At 41.9% G+C, this 21,077-nt stretch overlaps 1 protein-coding gene across 6 annotated transcripts in view; it reads left to right on the top strand.

The window, feature by feature from the left end:
* DGKI (diacylglycerol kinase iota) overlaps window positions 1–21,077 on the top strand; it is a 227,515-nt gene that overhangs the window by 187,355 nt on the left and 19,083 nt on the right. For 5 of the 6 annotated variants that reach the window (XM_087765034.1, XM_087765035.1, XM_087765036.1 and 2 more), the window contains 3 exons: window positions 144–169; window positions 15,653–15,690; window positions 17,242–17,362. In XM_087765034.1, coding sequence (XP_087621160.1) covers window positions 144–169; window positions 15,653–15,690; window positions 17,242–17,362 — 185 coding nt within the window. The remainder of the gene's footprint in view (window positions 1–143; window positions 170–15,652; window positions 15,691–17,241; window positions 17,363–21,077) is intronic. The other variant, XM_087765040.1, reaches the window with a different exon arrangement.

Here is a 21,077-nt window from a genome sequence, read left to right on the forward strand (position 1 = left end):
AGATGCCTTCCAGCTCTCCCTTCTAAGTTAGCCCAAGAATAAACCTTCCAATTCCTCCATATTCTATTCCGCACAGTGACATTTAATGTTATTTGTGGTCTTTCCATACCAAAGATTGACTGGACTTTGTTGTTTTATTCCAGGTCACCGGTCTCTTCAGAAGATCAAGGTAAGATGTGTTTTATAGATACTAGTAGCATATTAAAAATGAGACTACAGACTAGCTGTAAGCTGTGTTTTAACAGAGTTGCGGTGGAGAAAAATGACTTTATAAAAATGAAACTTTGCTTTTGCTCAAACTTTGTTCACCCCTAATCATCAAGTGCTTGTTCATTTCATTGGGGCTGGTAGAAGTTAAGTCAATGTTGAATTATTTGTAAAATGAATCCTGCTCAAGCAAACTGAACTATTGCAAGTGTTTGCAATTTACTCAAACAACTGTATAGAGCTTCACCTATGAAAAATTATGTATGGGCTTAAAGGACGATATATGGTTTTTGTGAAGATGAGCTGATCTCTTATGACTCTTATAGGAGAGTACCTTTGTAGCAGAGGAAAAGGGATTGTGTTTAAAGGCTTGAACGCATCTTGGGTTAACACTGAAATCAGTCTGGTAGCATGGTGTGCGATTCAGTGCCGCTAGGAGCTTCTACATATAAAAATCTCATGGCTTGAGTAGCAAGGGTTGCAGGTTATGGTAATATACTTGCTCTGAAGGAGGCTGAAGGATCTGGATCTTTTCCTATGGGCTAAAGAGGGAGTTTGCAGTAACTAGCTGGTTAATAACTATGACCAACTTTGATGCTTAGAGTTATGTGGTATAAATATCCCTATAGAGTACATTAGAGTATGGTTGCATTGGTACTGAAATCCAGAGACGTATTGCAAGTGTGGTGGTAATTGCACAGGCAGAGTTGCACAAAGAATGGACAAAAAAGAAGGCGGGAGATTGTAACTGAGAGGGGAAAGTTCATCATGTAGCTCTGAATCTGGAATATTATTTTGGACCACAAAAGAAAAAAATACCTATTTTCTTCTGGCATTCAATTTGTATGCAGTTACACAATCAGCAAAATTTCTGGACAATGCAGTAAGTATTATTCAAGAAAAGTCCAGATGGGGAATAGTAAGGACTATTGCAAATAGAGGTGCAAGGAGGTCTGAGCCTGGAAGTATGTCACTGAAGTATGCACACTTGGAGTGTGGAGTGACGAGTTAGGTATCAACCTACATTGTCCTTGGCTCCAGCCAAGATCTTTTTAGTCCAGTATAGTGGCTGTCAGACATTGTCATTAATAAATTCTCTTCCATCTCCTTGACCTGTCATTTCTTAGTAAAGAAAGTTATAAAGTAAGTCATAAAAACGGACAAACATGTCAGACCAAAGATATATCTAGGCCGTCTAGTCCATTCCTAGTGTCCAATAGCAGTAGACCCCCTGACAAGTAAGAGCATGAGAATGGCAGAAGTATACAGTTTGAATTTCCTGGCGTACCTTATCAACTTCCTGTGATTTACAGCTCATTGACGTTGTGAACCAGAGGCAGTTTTCTTGTTTAATAGTTCATCTGCTTTTTACCACGACCACAGCTTCTTAATATAAAGTACTGGAGACTTGTGAGAAGTTAACAGTATACCCCATTTCTCCAACCCTCAGAAGAAATTTGAAAACATTATGGTCTAATATACTGTTTCAAGACCTGGACTCAAGCTGCTTGTCGGTGCATAAGCTTGTTAGTGATAGACTGCTCTTGCTTTTTCATTTCCCTTGCATTTATTCTATTGCTCCGTTTTTACCTATTAATGGAGCAACAGACAGTGTAAATGTATTTCCTTGTATATCTTTAAACTTCAGTATTTCCTGCTGTCATAATGCTTTCCTTCTTTCCACTGTTTTTATACTGTTCTAGTTTTTCAAAAAATCTTCCTGTTTGCCATCTACCATCTGCTTCCAGGGTCTGGCTTTTCAGGTTTGATAAACATTTCTTAATAGCCTCTTCCTCCCCTTTCTTCCCTTTCTCGCCTAAGAAACCTCCTCTGAAATGCAGAGTGAAAGGCCTGTGTTCCCTTGACCAATTAGTGATGTGATAGTGCTAGTTAGTAGAAGTTTTGTGTGGAGTATCTGACTAGAGTTGTCATCCATGTAAGTATGTAGGAGCTTCTTTCAAACACAAAAGATTTCACATGCCCCAGTGACTTTTCAGAAAGAGAGGTCCAATACTTGGATTTCCTCTCTCCCACTATGCCACATACAAACCATGGTAAACGACCACAGTACTAGAAGGAAAATGTGACAGAAGTGCTGTAGCACAAGCTGTTTAGAGCCCACTTTATGCATGTGTGGAAGCATCTAAAATTAGTCTTGGATCTGAAATCTCTTATCTAAACAAAAACGGGAGGGTCCAGGACAGAGCTGAAAACTTATCTCTGAATTGTCTTTTTATGGTGTTTATGCAGACCTCTTCTGGTATATTTTTCTTGGAGTAGGTATCCAGGAGTCAGTTTTGAGACTCTTATTTTCACTAATAATCAGTATTCAACTGTGTGCCTATTGAAGATGCTAAACATTCATATGTAGTTTTATAAGGTAATAATGCTTTGGGGTGCACAATGGGGCAAGATCCAACTGTAGAGTAACCTACCCTCACTGGCATCACACTATTTCCTGTATTTCAGCTGCTCTTCCCTATTATGGGGCACCTTTCTAGTGCTGATTTTCTGTCTCCCTTTTCAAACGCCTCTTTCCCCTTGACCAAGAGGTTGCATTCTGCATAGGTTCTTGCATTGTACTCCTCACTTTGGTTTCTGAGTGTCCTGCTTCTCCTCAGTGTGGACTGTCTGCTTCAAGCATTAGTTGCAAGCAGTAGCTGTAGCATCTCTAGTGTAGCAACAGAGTTGCTACCACAATTAGCATCTAATGTGAGTGGCACTTCCATTAATCCCTGACAGGACAATGCATTATGCTGTCTTGAAGAGGGCGAGGATAAAGCACCATCTGTCTGGGACTGGGCATCTACTGAACAACTGTAACAGCACACAATGCTCCTTGTTGTGGACACGTGTTAAAGGCACCTTTATCAGTTACAAAACACAGCCATTTTAATTGGCACAGAAAGGGAAACAGCACTGCTAGAAAATCCGAAACTTCAGAAGAAAAAAACCAAATCTCTTAAGAATTTTAGAAGGTTTATGTCTTTGTTCTTGGTACAGGTAGTTAGGAAATGCATAACTAAAGAGTGAAATCCATTAAAAACAAAACAAAACAAAACAAACCACAAAAAGAGCAGACAAAATCCCTAACCCCCAAATTCCCTAACTGACTGACAAAATGGAACAAGCTAAGTAAATACCAAAGCATAGTAGTTTAGGCAGGGAATTAGGGTGATGGCTGCAAAGAATGAAATGGGAGGGCTGCCTGTTCAGTCAGGTGGGCCCTGGTGCAGTTACGTGCCCTGCAGCCTTGGAGGACAACGGTCTTCCTTTGGGTGTTGGGACTAGCTGAGAGTCAACAATGGGAAAGTGGCAGGGCCACAGAACACCTGGTGGATGTCATGAGGGAGGGGACAGGCAGCTCCCCTGTTAGTGAATGGTACCACCTGCTGTATTTTCCCTCTATAAAAATCCCGGTCTTATGCTCAGGAAGCCTGAAGCTGTTGGAGGTTATTGAAAGAAACCATATCCATTGTTTCTAGATCAGGTATGGTACTGTGATGGGAATGCAGACTTCTAATGCATTGCCTGGCCAGTGCACACTCATTCCATGATTACTGCTGGGTGAATGGTTGAGGTTTACCAAACTGTTCTTCATCCAGCACCTTTCAGTACTGCACTGTACACTGTATGTATACTAGATGATGCCCTGCCCACTCTTCTTCACAGCTGGCCTGCAGAAATCTGTTGGCAAATTTTCCAATGCTAATGCATTGAATAATATTCTTATATTTTACATTACCTTTGGTCTAGCTTCATCTGGCTTATTTTTACCATTCTTTGGTTACCCTGTGTAACTGAGTTGGCTGTTCCTCATCATCGCCTGAGCAACTGAGGGAAATGCTCTTAAAAGGAGTACAATGAGTTCCATTTCCATTTCAGTCTTCTGAAAAAAACAAACAAACAAACAAAACAAAACAGCAAACTCCTGAGTGGTGTGTGGACATTGGCATGTTAGTTACCTAATGGCAACTGGGAGCTGATGCATCTCAATACTTGTTTGCCTAACTTCAAATAGAGGAACCTTGCTTTCGACGGAACTACTCAAAGTTTTAAGTGGCTGTACTAATGCATCTCAAGTAGCAGTCAACCCTAGCAGTGCTTAGTACTTATGCATCTGAGTTGCATTCTGATCTGGAGACAGGAGGTTCCAAATATTTATGTCCCTGGTCTCTTGCTCTTCTTGTTTCTCTATAAACCTATGAAACTGGGTTTTTTGCCTTGTTTGCTTCTAGCCAACGTGCTTTTTTGCTGCATCAGCATAACTTCTAGCAAGCTTTGCTGTGATTAAACTCGGTTGTTGTTCGTTTTCTTTTTTTCCTGCAATAGATTCCAAATTCATGAGGGAATAGGGGACAACTGGGAAATTAAGACAAGAAGCAAATATATTCAAAAGGGAAATTTTGGAGACAGTTTTTTATTACAGCGTCATAGTGTGACACAAAGGGTGAAGATGAAGGATGATATTTCTGCTTAGAACCATGAATGGTGGCACTCAAAGATCTTTCAGATTCTGGCAGATGGTTGTTCCATGATTACACTTAGAGTCATCCAGTCTGGATACCCTGTCCTTAGGAGGGGTTTGTGCAGAGCCAGGAGTGCATTAGAAGTGAAGTGGGTTTAAATGGTGACCTTCAAATTAGCCTCTATTAGAAGAGTTCTCCACAGGGATTGCTTGGCCCAGGTTCAAATTGGAGGCTTGGGGCAGGAGGTGTAATTCTGTCTCTAGATATCCCTCTGGATGGAGACAGCTGCTGTATGAATTATAAGGAAGGGAGTGATCAAGTGTGTGCATGGGAGGAAGTGGCAGCTCCATCCCGTACAGCAAAATGCTTTGCTATGCAGTATCTGCTCCTGCCTTGGAGGCACAACATGCTGTGCATTATGGTATTTGCTCCAGTGCTGTCTGCTCCATTAAAGAGAAGAGGTCTGAACGCATGCAGGAAGGAAGATGGCTGTAGGAGCCCCAGAAAAGAGCACAAGAGCTGAGAACGCTTCCTGGGACCTCCAATACATGGGATTTCCTGTTGTCCCTGCCGGCCTGTGGGAACACGGACTTCACTCTCTCAGCCTCCTTTCTTCTTTCTGGAGTCACTGCCCACTAGTCTTGCTAGTCATAGTCTGCAAAGGGACGTTCTCCTCAAGAGCTTTTTAAGCATCCTGCCATCCTGAATAAAAGGACAAGCACGGAACTACAGATAAACCCAAACATCTCAGTGATGGTAGAATTAAAAAAAAAAAAAAAAAAAAAGGCACCTCTGTTTTGTACACCAGATTCCTTCAAAAGACAGAGTGATGGTTTCATGCAGCTCCAGCTGAGAAGCTATGTTCTTCAGGGTGATGCTGCAGCCGTTTACCTAGCAACAAATTGAGATGTCTTGGAATGCTTTCTCTGAACAAATCAAAGACAGTACAGTGGGGGGGCTCCTGACTGCAGGTATTTATTTTGATTAATTAGCCACTTTGGGAAGAAAACCCTCCTGGATAGTGTTTTGAAAGTATGTCTGTGGCCAGCTGAGCCAACAGTTGCTTGGGGATCTGCTCTGAGTTTTTCCATTTACTACTCAGCTCAGCAGAGGCTGGTAATGATACAGAGCCGTGGTACCCGTAGGTAGAGAAAGCATTCTGTCAAAGCACTTCTCTAGGGCTGAGGGAGGTCCTCTCTGCCCAAAACCTTTAAAAGGTGCCTACACCCCACCTCTCATCACATCTAAGCAGGCTGAGGGGTCAGTAGGCAGCTGGGAGGAAGAGGTCTGGCAGATGTGGGCATCTGAATGAATAGCAGAGGAAAAATGGGAAACGTTTCTTTCCAGAGGGCCCCTACCATTATCCCTCTCCCCTCAGGAGGAAGCAGGAGTAAGGAATGTGTTGTCTGAATCAGGGCACCTCTTTTCAAGCAGAAGCCCTGGGTAACCTTGCAACCTACTTTGGTCCTGGTTTTTGTTTCTGATGGAGGCTGCTCACGGTCAGATAAGAGTGGCAACTTGTTAAACTAAAACAAGAAAACAATTTGCTCCACCCACCAAAGACTCTGGCCAGCAAATAAATGCTTGAACTGACTTTCAGAGTATTTACTCCTACTGTGAAGCCCTAGCTTGTTGAAGAAGAATTACTTAGATATTGCCAGGCAAAGTCACTGCAGCCAGCCTTGCAGTGGCAAAAGACTGAAGGGACTGGGGTAGGAGTGCCTGTGATAGCAATGGTCCACCAAATCAGGGAAGGGGAAGGAACAGTGCAGCCCACAATGTTCCTTTTTTTGCTGCCCTTTTTATTTTTAAATAAAAAATAAATCGTTTTATTTTACCTAGAATTCTCTTCCTGCCAAAGTAATGCCACTCTATTGATAAAGTGGCTGCATTAGTCAGCCAAAGTCTTCCCTGCCTTGTGTTCTTGCTTGATCAGAGACATTTTCCTCCACCACATCACTCCTGAAAATGACATTAATTGTTCCTGTCTTGGCTTAAAAATAAAAATGGTGGAAGGGAAAAGGAAAGGAAAAAAGTGATGATGTTTGCCAGATGGTACTTTAGTTTATCTGCAACTGTTCTTGGTTTTTGGACCACTTAAAAAGAAAGTCCTTTTTCTTTCTGGACATCCCATCCTTTTGTAAATCTGAGCTAAACGGTCTTGCAGGAAAAGTTCAGCATTAGGGTCTGAATACTTCCACTCCTAACTATCAACTTCAGTCTCAGCTCAGCACCAGTGCCACAAAAACAATTCAGGGTGGACTCTAATTGGCATCAAAGTACCTTTAAACTAGTCTGACAGTGCAAATGGGGCCTTAAAGGCAGCTTGAGTGTAATTTACATCTCCTTGAAAGCCTCTTTATCCTTCCAGAGTTGTATGAAGGGACTTCTGTGTAAGTGAGAATTTAGCCTTTCTTTCCCTCCAGCAAGCCTGTATGGTTATTTTTACTTTTTTTTTTTTTTTCCCCTCTCTAAACAGTGGTTTGATGCTGTGTGTTGTTTGAATATAAAATTCTTAAAATGAAAGGGTTTGTAATGCATATTTATAACCATCTGAGTAACAGATTATTTTTTGCACGTTAAAATTTTTGTCTTATTCCCAAGTTAGGCAAACAGATGCAGTCAAAACTGTGTCAGTTCTCTCCTTTGAATCCGCACAGGATGCGGTGCTTTTGTAACTAAAGGACAACCCACAAATATTTAGATGGGTTTTCTACCTCTTTGTGCAATCCTAGAAATAGATGTTATTGTGGTATGACTTATTCAGAGGGCCAGCACGCTTCAAAAGTGTCTCTCAAACCACAGGAGAATGTGTGCTTATGCACATGTTTTCCTGTACAGATGGATTAGCTCGAGATGCTGTGTGAAGGCCTCCATAATATTCCCCTTGCTGAATAGTCATCAGACTGACTGTGTCTGGCTGCTGTTCAGCTGACGTGCTTTTGAGCTTTTGGTTGCAGCAGGTTGCCGCACTGTTGGTTTTATTGGTCTCTTGGGAGCATTTTGAGCTCTCAGGCTCTTTATTTGGTTTTCTTCCATGGAAGTAGTGCCTCACAGCACTGCTGTTGTGAGCTACCTAGGCTGGTGCCGTTGCTCTCAGATTCCCTAAGAAGCCTAAGCTTTTCCCAAAGCTGAAATCCTGTGGGGAAATCTTGTTTACCACCTGTTTCTTTAGGATAGTGGGTAGTGGCAGCAAACAAATACATTTTGGAAAGATTTTAAGAATCAATGACTCTTTGCTTTAGCCAGCACAAGAGATACTATGCTCTAGGCAGAAAGCCTCTAAACTGCATGTATTTTTGCTGTTGTATTTGCATCATGGTTTGTATACAGCCTTTGGACTGAGGCAGAACTTCTCTAGCAAGTCCAGGAACCTTTCCCCACTCCTATGCTAGACAGCTCCTTCAGATGTAGACTGCCAGCATCTTTCTTCTCTTGGCTGACATTAGATTAGAAAGAGATGTTGCTGACACATAGGGCTAGAGTTTCTAAAATGGCTAGTGAAAGACTATTTTTCTTTTTAAGCTGTAATTGTTGTTTATAAGTTGATATCTCTTCAGGCTTACAGGCAATCAAGTTCCCCATCAAAATGTCCCTTGTTTTTAGTTATAATGCAGCCTCTTTCTTGAACATTGAAATGTGAAACTTGTTCTCCCAGTCTGTTAGCCATCTTTTTGCTGAAGATGTTCCATTTTGATTGCTCAGCACCAAAGTTTAAAAATTGTACAAAAATACTCTTCTGTTTGGTGCAAGAATTTTTTTCTTTTACTATACGTCAGCTTTAGTTTAATGTCGAGGTAAAAAACAACATAAAAAGACAACAAGATGGAGGTTAACACCTGACAGACGTATCCAAGAGTCTTACTATCAAACAGCACTACTAAGCTTTACGTTCAGACAGATTCCCCAGCAGTACATGGGCTGTTTTTACAGGGTATTCTCATGAAAACGGACATTTTTTTGCCTGAACACAGCTTTTCCTGTGCACAGCTATAAGGAAAAATTCAATCCTGATGGCTATGATAGGACCAAATGTTTGTGTCCTTATCATGGCCCAAGTAGTACGTTGTTGTAATAACAGGTTCCAAAGGGTGTGCATGTCCCTTATAGGGGCTTGGTGCAGCTTTTTTGTCCCAGCTAGTTAGCCTATATTCAGGGACCTTTGCCCCATTCTATTGGGAGGAAAATTTGGTTGTAAGAGTCAGACAACTGTTTGATGTAAAGTCCTTTTTCAGTGAACACAGAAGATGTGATTTTCTTGTGCAGAAGAAGTTCAAGAAAGTCTTCATAGCGGATGTTTTGCTTTTGCTGCTTTTATTTTTGCTAGCCTTTTGCCTCTCTTACACCCACACAAAGATTTAACCATTTGTTTCTGGGGTTTTTGCCAGCATCCAGGAGATCCCTCAACCCACAAGGCTTAACTTCCGTTTACTTTTTTTCATGGTCTTTGGTAGTTGCTTCCAGTACTTGCAGGTGCATAAAAAACATGAAGAAACATTTAATTGCTCCTTCCACTCAGCTTAGCTTCAAAGCAAAACGTTTAATCACCATAAGCTTTGGTGAGACTAGAGATTGTCTGTAGATCAAAGACCTGCAAGCTCACAGTCATTCTAACAAAGTGTTATTAATTTTGTAATTTAATTTCTCAGTTTTGTAGACAGTTTGGCATACATATTTTAAAGTTTTTTTTTTTCCCTGTAACTTTAACAGCAAGTTAAATATTGGGAAGAGGTAAAGCATTTGTAAAAGCTCAAATGCAGAGGTTTGCAACCTTTCTTCACCATGGATCCCTAAAACTTTTCTATGGGACTGGCAGACCCTTCAGAAATGTTGAGTGTATGCGCTGCTCTGTTTCTTAGATGCTTGTTTTTCATAGTCATCTCGGGGGGGAATTAGTCCACAAACCAATTCCCCGTGGTGCCCTCCACCCCTTTCATCTGCAGGCCAAGGTTGAAGATCATGGCTAGAGTAGAAAAAAGTCAGTTCTGTATATTTCTGAGTAAGTTATTTTACTGTCAGTTTTTCATATTACATTTGATCTTTACTAGATTGTACAAAGCTATTACAAGCAAATTGTTGTTTACAGAGAAAAGCATGTATTTCTGAATGATAATCTATATGGACTTCACACTCACTTGACAGTGTAGCTTTTTGAGTGATTGAAATAGAAGTTATTATTGATTTTTATAAAACTAGTGGGAAATTAAGAACGAGGGGTTTTTTTCTTATCATTTCTGTAATGCTGATCCTTAAGAGCTCAGAAGACTCCAGCTGTGTAAAAGCCCTCTTCTAGTCAGGGTCAGCTTTTAACTTCTCAACGTGTAAAACAGTAATTACTTTAAATGTCTGACTCTATGAATTTCACAAAGTCCACAACAGCAATAAAGAGCTGGAAATATTCTGGAAGCTAATGATAGGCCAAGTTAAATTTAATAACTCTCAAGAAATTTCGTGATGTCACCTTCTGCTGCAGTTTCTTCTTCATTAGCAGCTCAGCAAGGTTTGAGTGAGGCAGTATTTCATGAGGTGTTCCTTAAGAGTTCCCCTGAGCAAATCTAGCAGGAGATGGTGGTGGACACTGAGGCTCAAATTCTGGGGGCCCCACACCAAAGCTCTAATGTCCCATATTTTTTATTAGCTGCCACTAACCAGTAAGAAACATCCAGCACTGAAATGCAGATTGCATATCAATTCCAAGTGCTGAATCAGTGCGTTAGCTGTGTCTTAGGGCTGGACAGTCGCAGGCACTGTCTGATAAATGAGATTTCTACAAGGTCCTGATCATTTCAGATCATCAGCTGTCTTACTGTGTCTTTTGAAAGAGCTAAAGATTTTATGAGCCCTAATTCTGTTGGAGTTATGGTAGTTGAGTTCTGCCATAATTTCCCTTGTGCTTAAACGTTGTCAGATCAGATTCATTGTTAGCCTGGTATTTTTTAACCCATGGTAAGATGTATTATTGCAAATAATACTTTGCTCTCATGCTTCATTCCATTCATAGATCTTAAACTGGCTGCATTTTGATCACAGATGTGACAACTCCTTGGTGTGGTACTTATACTTCAAAACATAGTTTTAAATATTTCTGCTCCCTCCAGTGACAGTTCTTAGACCCTCACTAAAGAATTGCCTGGAGATGGTGAAAGCTTCAAAATAGCCACACATTTTTATCAGCATTCTCTGTGGCTTAGTTTGTATAGCAATAGTGGGTGCAAATATGGTGTGGAAAGGGTCAGATCAGGTGTGCAATCTGACCGGTAAAATCTGGAAGATGTTTATGGTTTATGAATAACTTTTGCTCACTTAAAAAGACACGTTACTCCTGTACCACTGGTAGTGGCAGACTGGAGAACTGTACTGTTCTTTGGGATTCTTTCCAGTGAAAGCCAACTCCTTTCACTGACTCACTAATGATTATTTAACTAACTTACTAAATATCCTCCATGTCAACCTACTTCAAAGAAAGAACCTTGTGATCCTGAGATCACAAACCTACATTAAAAAAAAAAAACAACCTTCTAAACCTATAAGGGTTTATAAGAATTTTTTTCGCCATGTTCTTTCTGAAAGTGTTTTAGCAGCAAAATTCTGGTATGGTGGTAGCCTGGTGCTGAGCCCTGCTTATGCCCTTGGTGTTAAGCTGATCAGCAGCTTTGGGATCAAGAGGGAATTTTCCTGCAGGGCAGATGGGAAAGGGTTGTTGTTGGTTGAGGTTTTCCTTACTCATGATGCTTCTGAGAATTTTCCTTGCTTTGGAAGTGAGTGAGATGGCGTCAATGTTTTCCGACCCTCTCCTGCTGTTTTCTTTTGACGTGGTGCACTTGTGGGTCTCTTTGTTAGCCCTCACGTTTATGAGGCGTTCTCATGCTGCACCTGTGTGTTATACAAAGAGCTCCCAAAATTTCTGAGAGCATGAGCATTGCCTGGTCCCAGGAGTATCATACCTTGGAAGCCCTTAAAAGGAGCCCCCCCCCCCCCCCCATTTTGCCCTAGTTCGGTTGTCCTTATTGCAGGTGATCAGACATGTCTCCTGGTATCATGCCATTCTGAAGGATCCCCTCTCTGTCTTCGTTTGGCTCCTAATTTAGGTACTGCAAGTTGGAGGTCATTTTCCCTAGAACTTCTGTAGTCTGTAGAGGGAGATGCGCAACGGGAACTATTGCAGGGATGCCGGGTTGTTTTCTGTGGAGGGTTATTTTCTCTTCTGACCATCCAGGCAGCTCTGTGAGACCTCCTAGGCATCTTGCAGCCTCTGACATTACTGAGTACAAATACCTCACTCCTTCGTTATCTGTTTCCCGGTGTTTAATGACTGATTTTGCAGTGCTGTGTTAATGCTGCTGACTTCATATGCAGAACCAGAAAGCAATTGTGATTCAGTAGGTTAATTTTAGGCTGGGAAACAAAAATGTTTATTGTAACTCAGTGACATTAATATATATTTTTAGAATATGAAATAAAAATAGGTGTTTCCAATAGAAACAGTGGTCACTAATATAGAAAATAACGAGTGACACATGTCACAGGAAAAGTATTGGTTTTGGCATGTGTGGATGCACTAGTAGGTGTTTTTCCCATGTCTCAAGCTGCATGAGCTTGCAGCATTACCAGAATTCAATTAGCAGCCATTTTAACGTGGCTTTTTTCTGTTACTGCATTATCCACTTGCAGCTGTTCTATATTTAATTTATAAGTCAAGTGTGGGGGGGGGCTGTTTGGTTTGGGGTTTTTTTGTTTGTTTGTTTTAAATGAAGTTTCTTCTGTAAGTTGGTCCACAGGGGTGCTTAGAACCTCATCTCAAAATTCACCCAGTGGAAACTAAAAGTTGCTAGTCTTTAGCAGCTCTTACATACATAATCTGCATTTCTGGCTGTCCATAACCTAGCAGGTAATTGTTTCTGTCAAGATCCATCACCCTGGGCAGCGACTGATGCATTTACTGGCAGTTTAAGCAGGGAGGTCAGTGACAGAGCACGGATGGAGCAGGGGCTGGTAGAGAGGGTTGAGCTTTGCTGAGGAGGCATCCTGGGGAGCCTACCACTGCAGCAGACTGAGTGCTTCCTTGTTATACGGACAGAGCACTTCAGTCTCCAGTCTTGTCAAGTTGTCACCTTTCATCAGCAATAAATCTGCTTGCTAAATAAATGAAAAAGGTAATAAAACATTTTTATTAGTCATGACAAATGCTTGTCTTAGGAGAAGTTGAGAAAAAAATGACTTGATTAAAATATTTGTTAAATCAAGTAATTTTTGAGGCATCTTTAAGACCTGAAGGTATTTTATGATATGATAAAACAATTGCATAATTCATGTTATATATTACACCAGTGGTGCAGTGTTGCTCAGAAGAAATAAAACCATTCTCACTTTAATGTTTTTAATTTTAAGCTAGCCTGGCATTGCATGTTAACAGCATTTTTGTCCAATTTCTCAGTCTGCTCTCTCTTGTCAATGCCATCTGCTTGCTTGTTTTACCACCTCTTTAACAAACAGGTGATTTTTGCCATCTTCACCCTCCTCCTCAATATGCCCAGCAGTCCCATTTGGCTTTATGGGGTTAGTGTGCTAAGCAATATTCATATGTTTATGTAAATGTGTTCCCTATTCTAAAGAACCTTTCTCCATTTCTAGTTCAATAGCTTCTAAGTCTTCCAGCATCCTGGCTTACAGCACTGAATTATTTTACTGTAGTCTAATCTGCTTGTTATGCCAGCTGGTTTTGTTGATCTGTAACGTATTCATTTATGCAATAGGTTCTACTCTAGCAAAGCACTTAAAATTAAGTGTGCAGGTAGACTTGGTGGAAAGAATGTGATTAGCTCAAAGCTAAGCACCTGCCTAAATCCTTTGCTGGATTGGAGGTTTAGGAAGGAGAGGAAAAGATAGGTCTAATTATGTTGACTGTGGTCTAGAGCTGCTTTATCCTAATAGCCTTATCACCAGACCGACCCCTGGTTACGGGTACTCAACATAGAAGATTTCTCATGGCTTGCCAGGCTTTTCTTTTCACTTCATAGTTTTCTAGATCTCTCTCCTGGCTTTTCTGAACTATAATCTTAAGCATGGTTTGCATAAGAAAATGTATCTCTGCCTCTTAGGAAGTAACTTCAGGGAAGCCATGTCTTCAAATACTGGATGTAGAAGTCAATGAAAAGCTGGTGTCACCAGTTCATTTGATTTTCACGTGTGTGAGGAGAGCAAAATATTTATACAAGTCTAGACTGCAGTAGCCCACAGAATAAATGTAGCAGTGAGACCAGATCAGTGAAAAAGGAGGAAAAAGATAAAATTCATAACATAAGGGTTAAATTCTGCTCTGCTATTAGTTTGGGCTGTGCCAGTATTAGAACTATTGGAAAAAAAAGGATGTAAACCATTGAAAATGAAATCTGAAGAAAAGATGTACATGTATTTTTCCAGTTCTAGCTCTTACCTGCTGGTGTTTGTCTTTTTGCATTCTTCAAATCTGTGTGTCCTCACTCCCACAGATGCCAGGGGGATTTGCAGGACTTAGTTTAACTCATGGTCACTGTAAAACTGCCCTAAATCCCATGTCACAAGAACTGCTGCTACTGGTTTCCCAAGTCAGAACTTAGCTGGACTGGATTTTTGCTTTTCCCGCTGCTGCATGGCCAGGGTGTGAGGCATTGCTGAGACCAGAAAGCCACGCACAACCCCAGGTGCTTTCAAAGAAAGGGACTTCTGTTGCGTCGTCTTTGCACGCCCTTTCTCTTCTGCAGTGTTTAGCTTGGATGTGTTGCCATTTCTGAAGCCGTAACAAGCTCCTCGTGGAATTCACACGGTGCAGTTTACCGTGTGTTATTTTTCAGAGGCAAGGCTGTACTATGGGTTTTTTTTCGCCTTGTTCCTCCCTACATGAGCTTTTGGCATCTTTAGCAAGGATGGCACTTGAGCAAATGCTTGATTTGATTGCACTGTCTAGACTCGAAGATAGAAATGGGCTTAGGCACTCTTGAAAAAGTATGAACTGAGGCAGATGTTTAATGCTTTCTAAGATGCAAACCAAGTAAGTGCTTTCTCAGAAAGATTATTCATAATTGTTTTTTACTATATATATCATGATAGGGAGAAGGAGGAAAAAAGGAGGAAATAGCTGCATAGCAGTAGATTGGGCACAGCTTCTCGTGTTTGTGGTTACTTGCCACCATGGTGTTTTTAGCTGAATGCAGCCTATACATACGGCAATACAGAGTCCCAGGCTTTTGCCTTCCTTCTTTTTAACAGGCATGGGGCAGACAGTAGCGGGTAGTGAGCAGCTCCTGGCTCTGTGCACAGCTCTGTCCTGCCTTGCTGTGAGCCTTTGTTCACTTTGCCTCTCTTTGTCTCTTTTTCCTTCTGTGTCTGTTTAAATTACAAAGGCTAAAAAGGTGGGGACTGGCTCCTGTTCTGTGTTTGATGCTGCCTGCCAAACCCAGGGGACTTGCTGCCCACTGGCATGTCAAAATGTTTTTGCAATACAAATAATTATTAAGGAATTTCTATTTTGCCACCTAATCATCTGCAACTTGAGACTCTCGATGTTTTTGACGCTGACTGACCACTCCTCTATCAGTATGAATAAAGTCTGAGAGGTCTGAGGATGCTTTCAGGTTCTCTGTGTTTGACACTGACATCTTCAGTGACAGCTCAGGTGCCCAGTGACTTGGGCCCACCCTGTGGACACTGTTGAAAGGTCCCTGAGGTGTCTCAAGGCAAAAATTCAGATAGAAGCATGCAGTTCCAGGGAAGCATTGGAAACGCTGGCTTGATGTCCCTACAGCTTTCGTGCAACATGGGCAGTCTTCCATCTGCCTGCCAGTGCAGGGTTTGCATTGGTTTTGATAGTATGTAGGAACACAAGTGGATTGAGGTATTGGTCTTGCACATACTGTGAGCTATGTTCTCATGTTCTCAGCTGTGAGGCTATATGCATAATGCTTTCTGCCTAACATTAGTTTTCTGTTTGTCCTTTGCAGCACTTTTACAGGCAGTTATAGCTGGTGATCTGTTGCAGGTAAGTACAGAGCACTGAGTGTCCACTTTTTCACAGTTTTTTGCACGTCTGATATACTGTAAATTTTATCACACCTCTGCTCAAAACATAAACAGACTGCTGTAGGGACTGCTGGCAAGTGCCATTTTACAGCCTTTCCAGGAAACCCTGAATATTAGGGGAACACATCAGTCAGGTGAGATGTGAAATTCAAGTGAATAGGATCTGGTGTTAGACAGCACCTTTCAGCCCAGGATTCATAGCACACTGCACAGAGCAATGTGTCAGTTACGAACAGGGAAATTACTATACTGGCAAATGCAACGCTGAACAGCAAAGTAGTTCTGACACAGCTTTACACAGTAAAGGATATTTTACAGCGGTGAGGTTGGTGGCCAAGCCCCTAGAGTTGCTAGAGACTTCTTAACTTCTACCTAGGCAACCACCAGACCAGGTAGAACAAACCTCAGCTTGTTATTTTATCGTCTGATGGATGTCTCAAAACATGTAGTGTCTCGGTATTGTTAATTATTGGGAGGAAAAGGCACCCATGCAAAAATGTTTTGTGCCCAAAGTCTGAAGTTCCATGTCTGACAGTTATTCAGGCTGTGTTTTTCAGTAGCCAAGTCAGGGTTTGAAAACATGCCCTCGAATTTGGATGAGGACTGTGATTAATGATTGCAATTTTATCTGCGAGAAGCCAGCTTGGAGCCATTTGTAAAATTGACAGTACTGTTAGGCCAACTCTTCGCCTGCAGGTGCCCCTTCTATCCCTCTGCCCCGCGCTTGCGGCTGCAGCATCTAGGGAGCAGCCCTTCAACCAGCAGTCATAAAAATATTGTCCCCTTTCCGCTTCTTGAAAACTTTTTGCCTGAGTTTGCTTTGACAGGGAAACTTCTTGCCCTTCTTCAGATGTACTGCATCATAAACGATGCCCCACTGTCGCAATCCTCTCCCTCTTTTCTGCAGTGATCTGCACTGCAAAACCTGCCAAGGTTTGCAGCATTTCTGAGACCTGGCTGGTTGGGGTTTCCTGCCCGTTCTTACCCCACATAGTGCTTCCCCCTCCGCCAGCCCCGGGTAGGGGGCAGAGAATGAGAAGGGAGATCTGGGACAGCTGAACCCCACCTCCCTGCAGATTTTCGAGTTGGGGTTTACTGGTTTAGTCAGAAAGTGTTTGTCTCCTGTGCTGAGGAAAAATTGGAATTTTCAGTAGAGAAGCCAGAATTTTCTATCAAATACATATATTTTAAAATATCCCACCAGTTTCACCAGAAGTGGTTTGCAAGCATTGCTAGCAAGCAATAAGTCATTGCTGGTAGACTAGCAATGTCTTATTGTTTAGGAAATACAAACTGCTCTTCTTAACCCATATAATTGTCAATACTTCTGGTTTCAGATATTTTTTTCATTGGGACCTAAAAGCTGGCTTTAAAGTAATATTTTATTTCATTTTATTCTATTTTTGTACTGGCCTCCTATGAAAATTAGCAAATAATTTGCCTGCATATTTGGTTTTCTGCCCCTCCCATCTTATCCTTGTGTGTGTTTTTGTTGGTTTTTTTTTTCCAGTTCATAGAATGCTGTAAAAAAGGGGCCAATTTGTTAATCCAAGGACCTGATCACTGCTCCTTGTTGCACCATGCTGCCAAGACTGGGCATGGCGAGATTGTGAAATACATCCTGGAGCATGGTGAGTTACAGTGGGCAAAGCCCCAGAGAGCTGTCAGCCAACTGTCAGTCAGGTAAAACCACACCATGTGGCTGGAAGTGCCCTCACTCATCTGTGGCCACCTGCAGCATGTGTGAGCAGGAGGCTAGGAATGTGGTGGCAATGGCAGTGATGGCTCCAGGTAAAGGGAAAGTGTAGAAACAAAAATAAAGATGGCTTTTGAGGAGGATGGGTGTTTTCACAGTTGCATCAGTTGGGGAGCTGTGAAGAAGCAGTGTGATGCTCTAGTTAGAACCTCTGGCACAGGAATCCTCTGAACTAATTTGTTTTTCAATTAGAGCATATGTTGTAGAAAGCATCTAATCTTCATTAAAACATTTACAGCGATGGAGAGCCCATCCAACCATTGGTATTATTTCAGTATTTAATAACAGGCTGTTTAGGAGTCCTTGCATTTATTTCTAGACTGGATTTGCCTAGCTTCTCTTCCAACCTTCCAGTATTATGTCTCTGTTAGATTCAAGACCACACGATAACAAAAATTTATGGTGTCCATTTTATATTTGTATTTATAGGCTGTGATCATGCCATTCCCCTTTTTTCCTTTCAACTCTTTATCTTTGTCAGTAACAGGATTGCAGGCATGCTTACACAGGCTATGCAGCAATTTGTGTGCGTACATACATTTGAGGCAGTCACATTTAGGAGTTTCTGCCTTTTGAACTACCGTAACCCTGTTCACTGCTTGCTGGAGAGTGGTACAGTAATACTGTCACTACTCTGCATGCAGAGCTGAAGTCCCAGTGATAAGCCTCCTGCACTGTAGGAAATGTTTTCTAGTCCTTTAAACATTCTTGTAACTCTTCTCTGATCTCTCTTCAAAATATCAATGGCTATTTTGACTTCTGGATGTCAAAATCAGCTATATTTCAGCAGCAGTATTAGCACTAAACATAGAGACTGCCTCTGGCAAGTGGAATAACTGTTAGCTAATGCTTGAAAGTTACTGCAGAAATTTTACAGAGAGAATTAAAAAGCACAAGTCATAGGAAAGGAAGAGGCAATAATCCATCTGTTAACATTTGTGTTAATTGGGGTGGGATTTAGCTCGAGCTTGACTCCTAAGTTTAGGTGTTTACATATAGGTGTCATGTAATCTATGGGTCTAAGTTCCTGTACTGTCAACAGAGATCCATGACTCAATACACTCGCTCCTGTATGACAGAGGTATAGAGGAGACCTAGTGGCAGATGGAAGTGAGGAGGGCATCTTTAATAGCAGTGGGCTTCTAGCATGACTAGCTCAAGGGAGACCCTAGTCAAAGTAGTCATTGCAGCCCAGCAAGCGATTCAGCTGACAGTTACCCGTGAGCTTCATTCATTTAGCTAAACATAACTATCTAATGTCATTTGCCTTTGGATACCCAGGACATCTTCATGGATCTACAAGATAACATACAAGGCCAGTAGGAGACCCGTACTGGACTGGCAGCTGGAGCCCAAGCAAGCATAGTTCCAAATGCATGCCAAGACCTGCCCGTAGGCATATTGAATGGCACAAAATATCTGTGTGTGGGCAACTAACTGTGCCCCAGATACCTGACTGAGGGGGTCTGAATGGCTACTTTACTCTTATGTATAGATACCTACAAATGGGTAGCTAAGTGTAGGTGGCCTTATATCCAAATATTGGCTAGTTTTCTCCCCAGTTGTAACAAGTCTTACCAGTGCTATTTAACTTCTCTGGATTATCTCATTAGTCACATTGAATATACTTGCCTCTGAATTCTGTAGACAGACATAATTTCACTTAATTTTCTTACTGCCCCGCTCTCTTCTCACAGTGCACATGACCTGTGCCAATTCACTGTCATGGCTGCCTCTCCATGATTTTTTTTTTTACCTTAACTTACTCACAGTCTGATCTAGTTACCATTCCTTTGGTGAAGGTTTAAAACGAGATCGTTTAATCTGGTAAGGATGTGAGCAGGGAATCCATGGGAATTTTTGAAGTGAATAGAGAAATGTGCAGGATTACGGACTGTTAGACAAAGACAAACCAGAAGGTTGAGCAAATGTCAGCTCAGTTCCTCTCTCCCTGCTTTATCCGCAAGGATGGCAGGAAGCTTTCGCAGCTTTCCAGACATATGTCCTCTGGGCTTCTGCAAATGCATTGTTTGTTTAACATTCTCTGGGGATCAGACAGTGCATGGGACAATGCTCTAATAGGAGCCTCCTCTCTTCTCCCACCAAACTCATTCCTACCCTGGGCACTTCTCAGTCACAAACGAGCTCTCTTGCTGAATCATCATCATCATAATGTCCTTGTTTTTCTGTTGCGTTCTCTGTCATCTGGCATCTTCTCAAAATGAATTAGTGTATAAGACCCAATCCAATGCTACTAATATCTGAGGCTTTCGCTGTATCTAGCTTCTCATTTCTGCTGATATCCACCCTTGATAAAAATGGGTCTTACTCCTGTTCTAGCAATTACCTCTGCCCAGCCATACTTCCTCTGTAGTTTGTCTGCTTCCCATACCTGGCTGGAGACAGTTAATAAGAGTTCCACTGCAAAATACCCTCCAGCATACAGCACAGACAACCTATTATTAATCACACAGGACAATCTTCTGAATATCTTTAAAAAGCAACAACAACAACAAAACAAGGCAAACCCCACCATACCAGGAATTTTAACTGCCTAGTGGGAAACTAGTGGGGTGAATCGAATGCAATACAGGAGTGGGGAATCCCCTCTTGCCCATAGCACTGTGATTATCAAGGAGAAAAAATGGTGTAGTGGTGCTGTGACTGTCCTTTGTGGAGATGGCTTTATGCTTTCTGCAAACAGGCAGGGGAAAATAATGCGAGAGGTTATTCTGTGATCTTGATCAGAATGATATCAGATGTTAAGGGGAGGAAAATAATCTTTCTTAAATTAGAAAAAGCAGAGATGAGTCTGTTGTGGTTTAACCCCAGCTCGCAACTAAGCACCACCCAGCCACTTGCTCGCTCCCCTCACAGTGGGATGGGGGAGAGAATCAAAAGAGTAAAAGTGAGAAAACTCATGGGCTGGGATAAAGACAGCTTAATAGGTAAAGCAAAAGCTGTGTGTGCAAGCAAAGCAAAATAAGGAATTCATTCACTACTTCCCATCAGCAGGCAGATGCTCAGCCATCTCCAGGAAAGCAGGGCTCCATCATGCATAATGGTTACTTGGGAAGACAAACACCATCACTCCGAACGTCCCCTCCTTCCTCCTTCTTCCCCCACCTTTACATGCTGAGCATGACGTCATATGGTATGGGATAGCCCTTTGGTCAGTTGGGGTCAGCTGTCCCAGCTGTGTCCCCTCCCAATTTGTTGTGCATCCCCAGCCTACTCGCTGGTGGGGTGGTGTGAGAAGCAGAAAAGGCCTTGACTCTGTGTAAGCACTGCTCAGCAATAACTAAAGCATCTCTGTGTTATCCACACTGTTTTCAGCACAAATCCAAAACATAGCCCCACACTAGCTACTATGGAAAAAATTAACTCTATCCCAGTCAAAACCAGCACAGAGTCACACAAGAAGACTGCTGTGCAGTATTGCCAGATCCTTAGGAGTGGACCAGCACAAGCCTGGAATAGCAGCTGAAGCACGAAGGTAGTAGGTGTCAGGATGACAGCCGCTTACTGCTTCAGGAACAGTTGTGTTGGCTGCTGTTCCTGCAAAACATTTTCTCTCTATCCCCTGTGCA

The sequence above is a fragment of the Nipponia nippon genome, unplaced genomic scaffold (genome assembly GCF_047370975.1).
Source record: "Nipponia nippon isolate SJK-2023a ecotype South Korea unplaced genomic scaffold, ASM4737097v1 scaffold_3, whole genome shotgun sequence".
NCBI lineage: Eukaryota > Metazoa > Chordata > Aves > Pelecaniformes > Threskiornithidae > Nipponia > Nipponia nippon.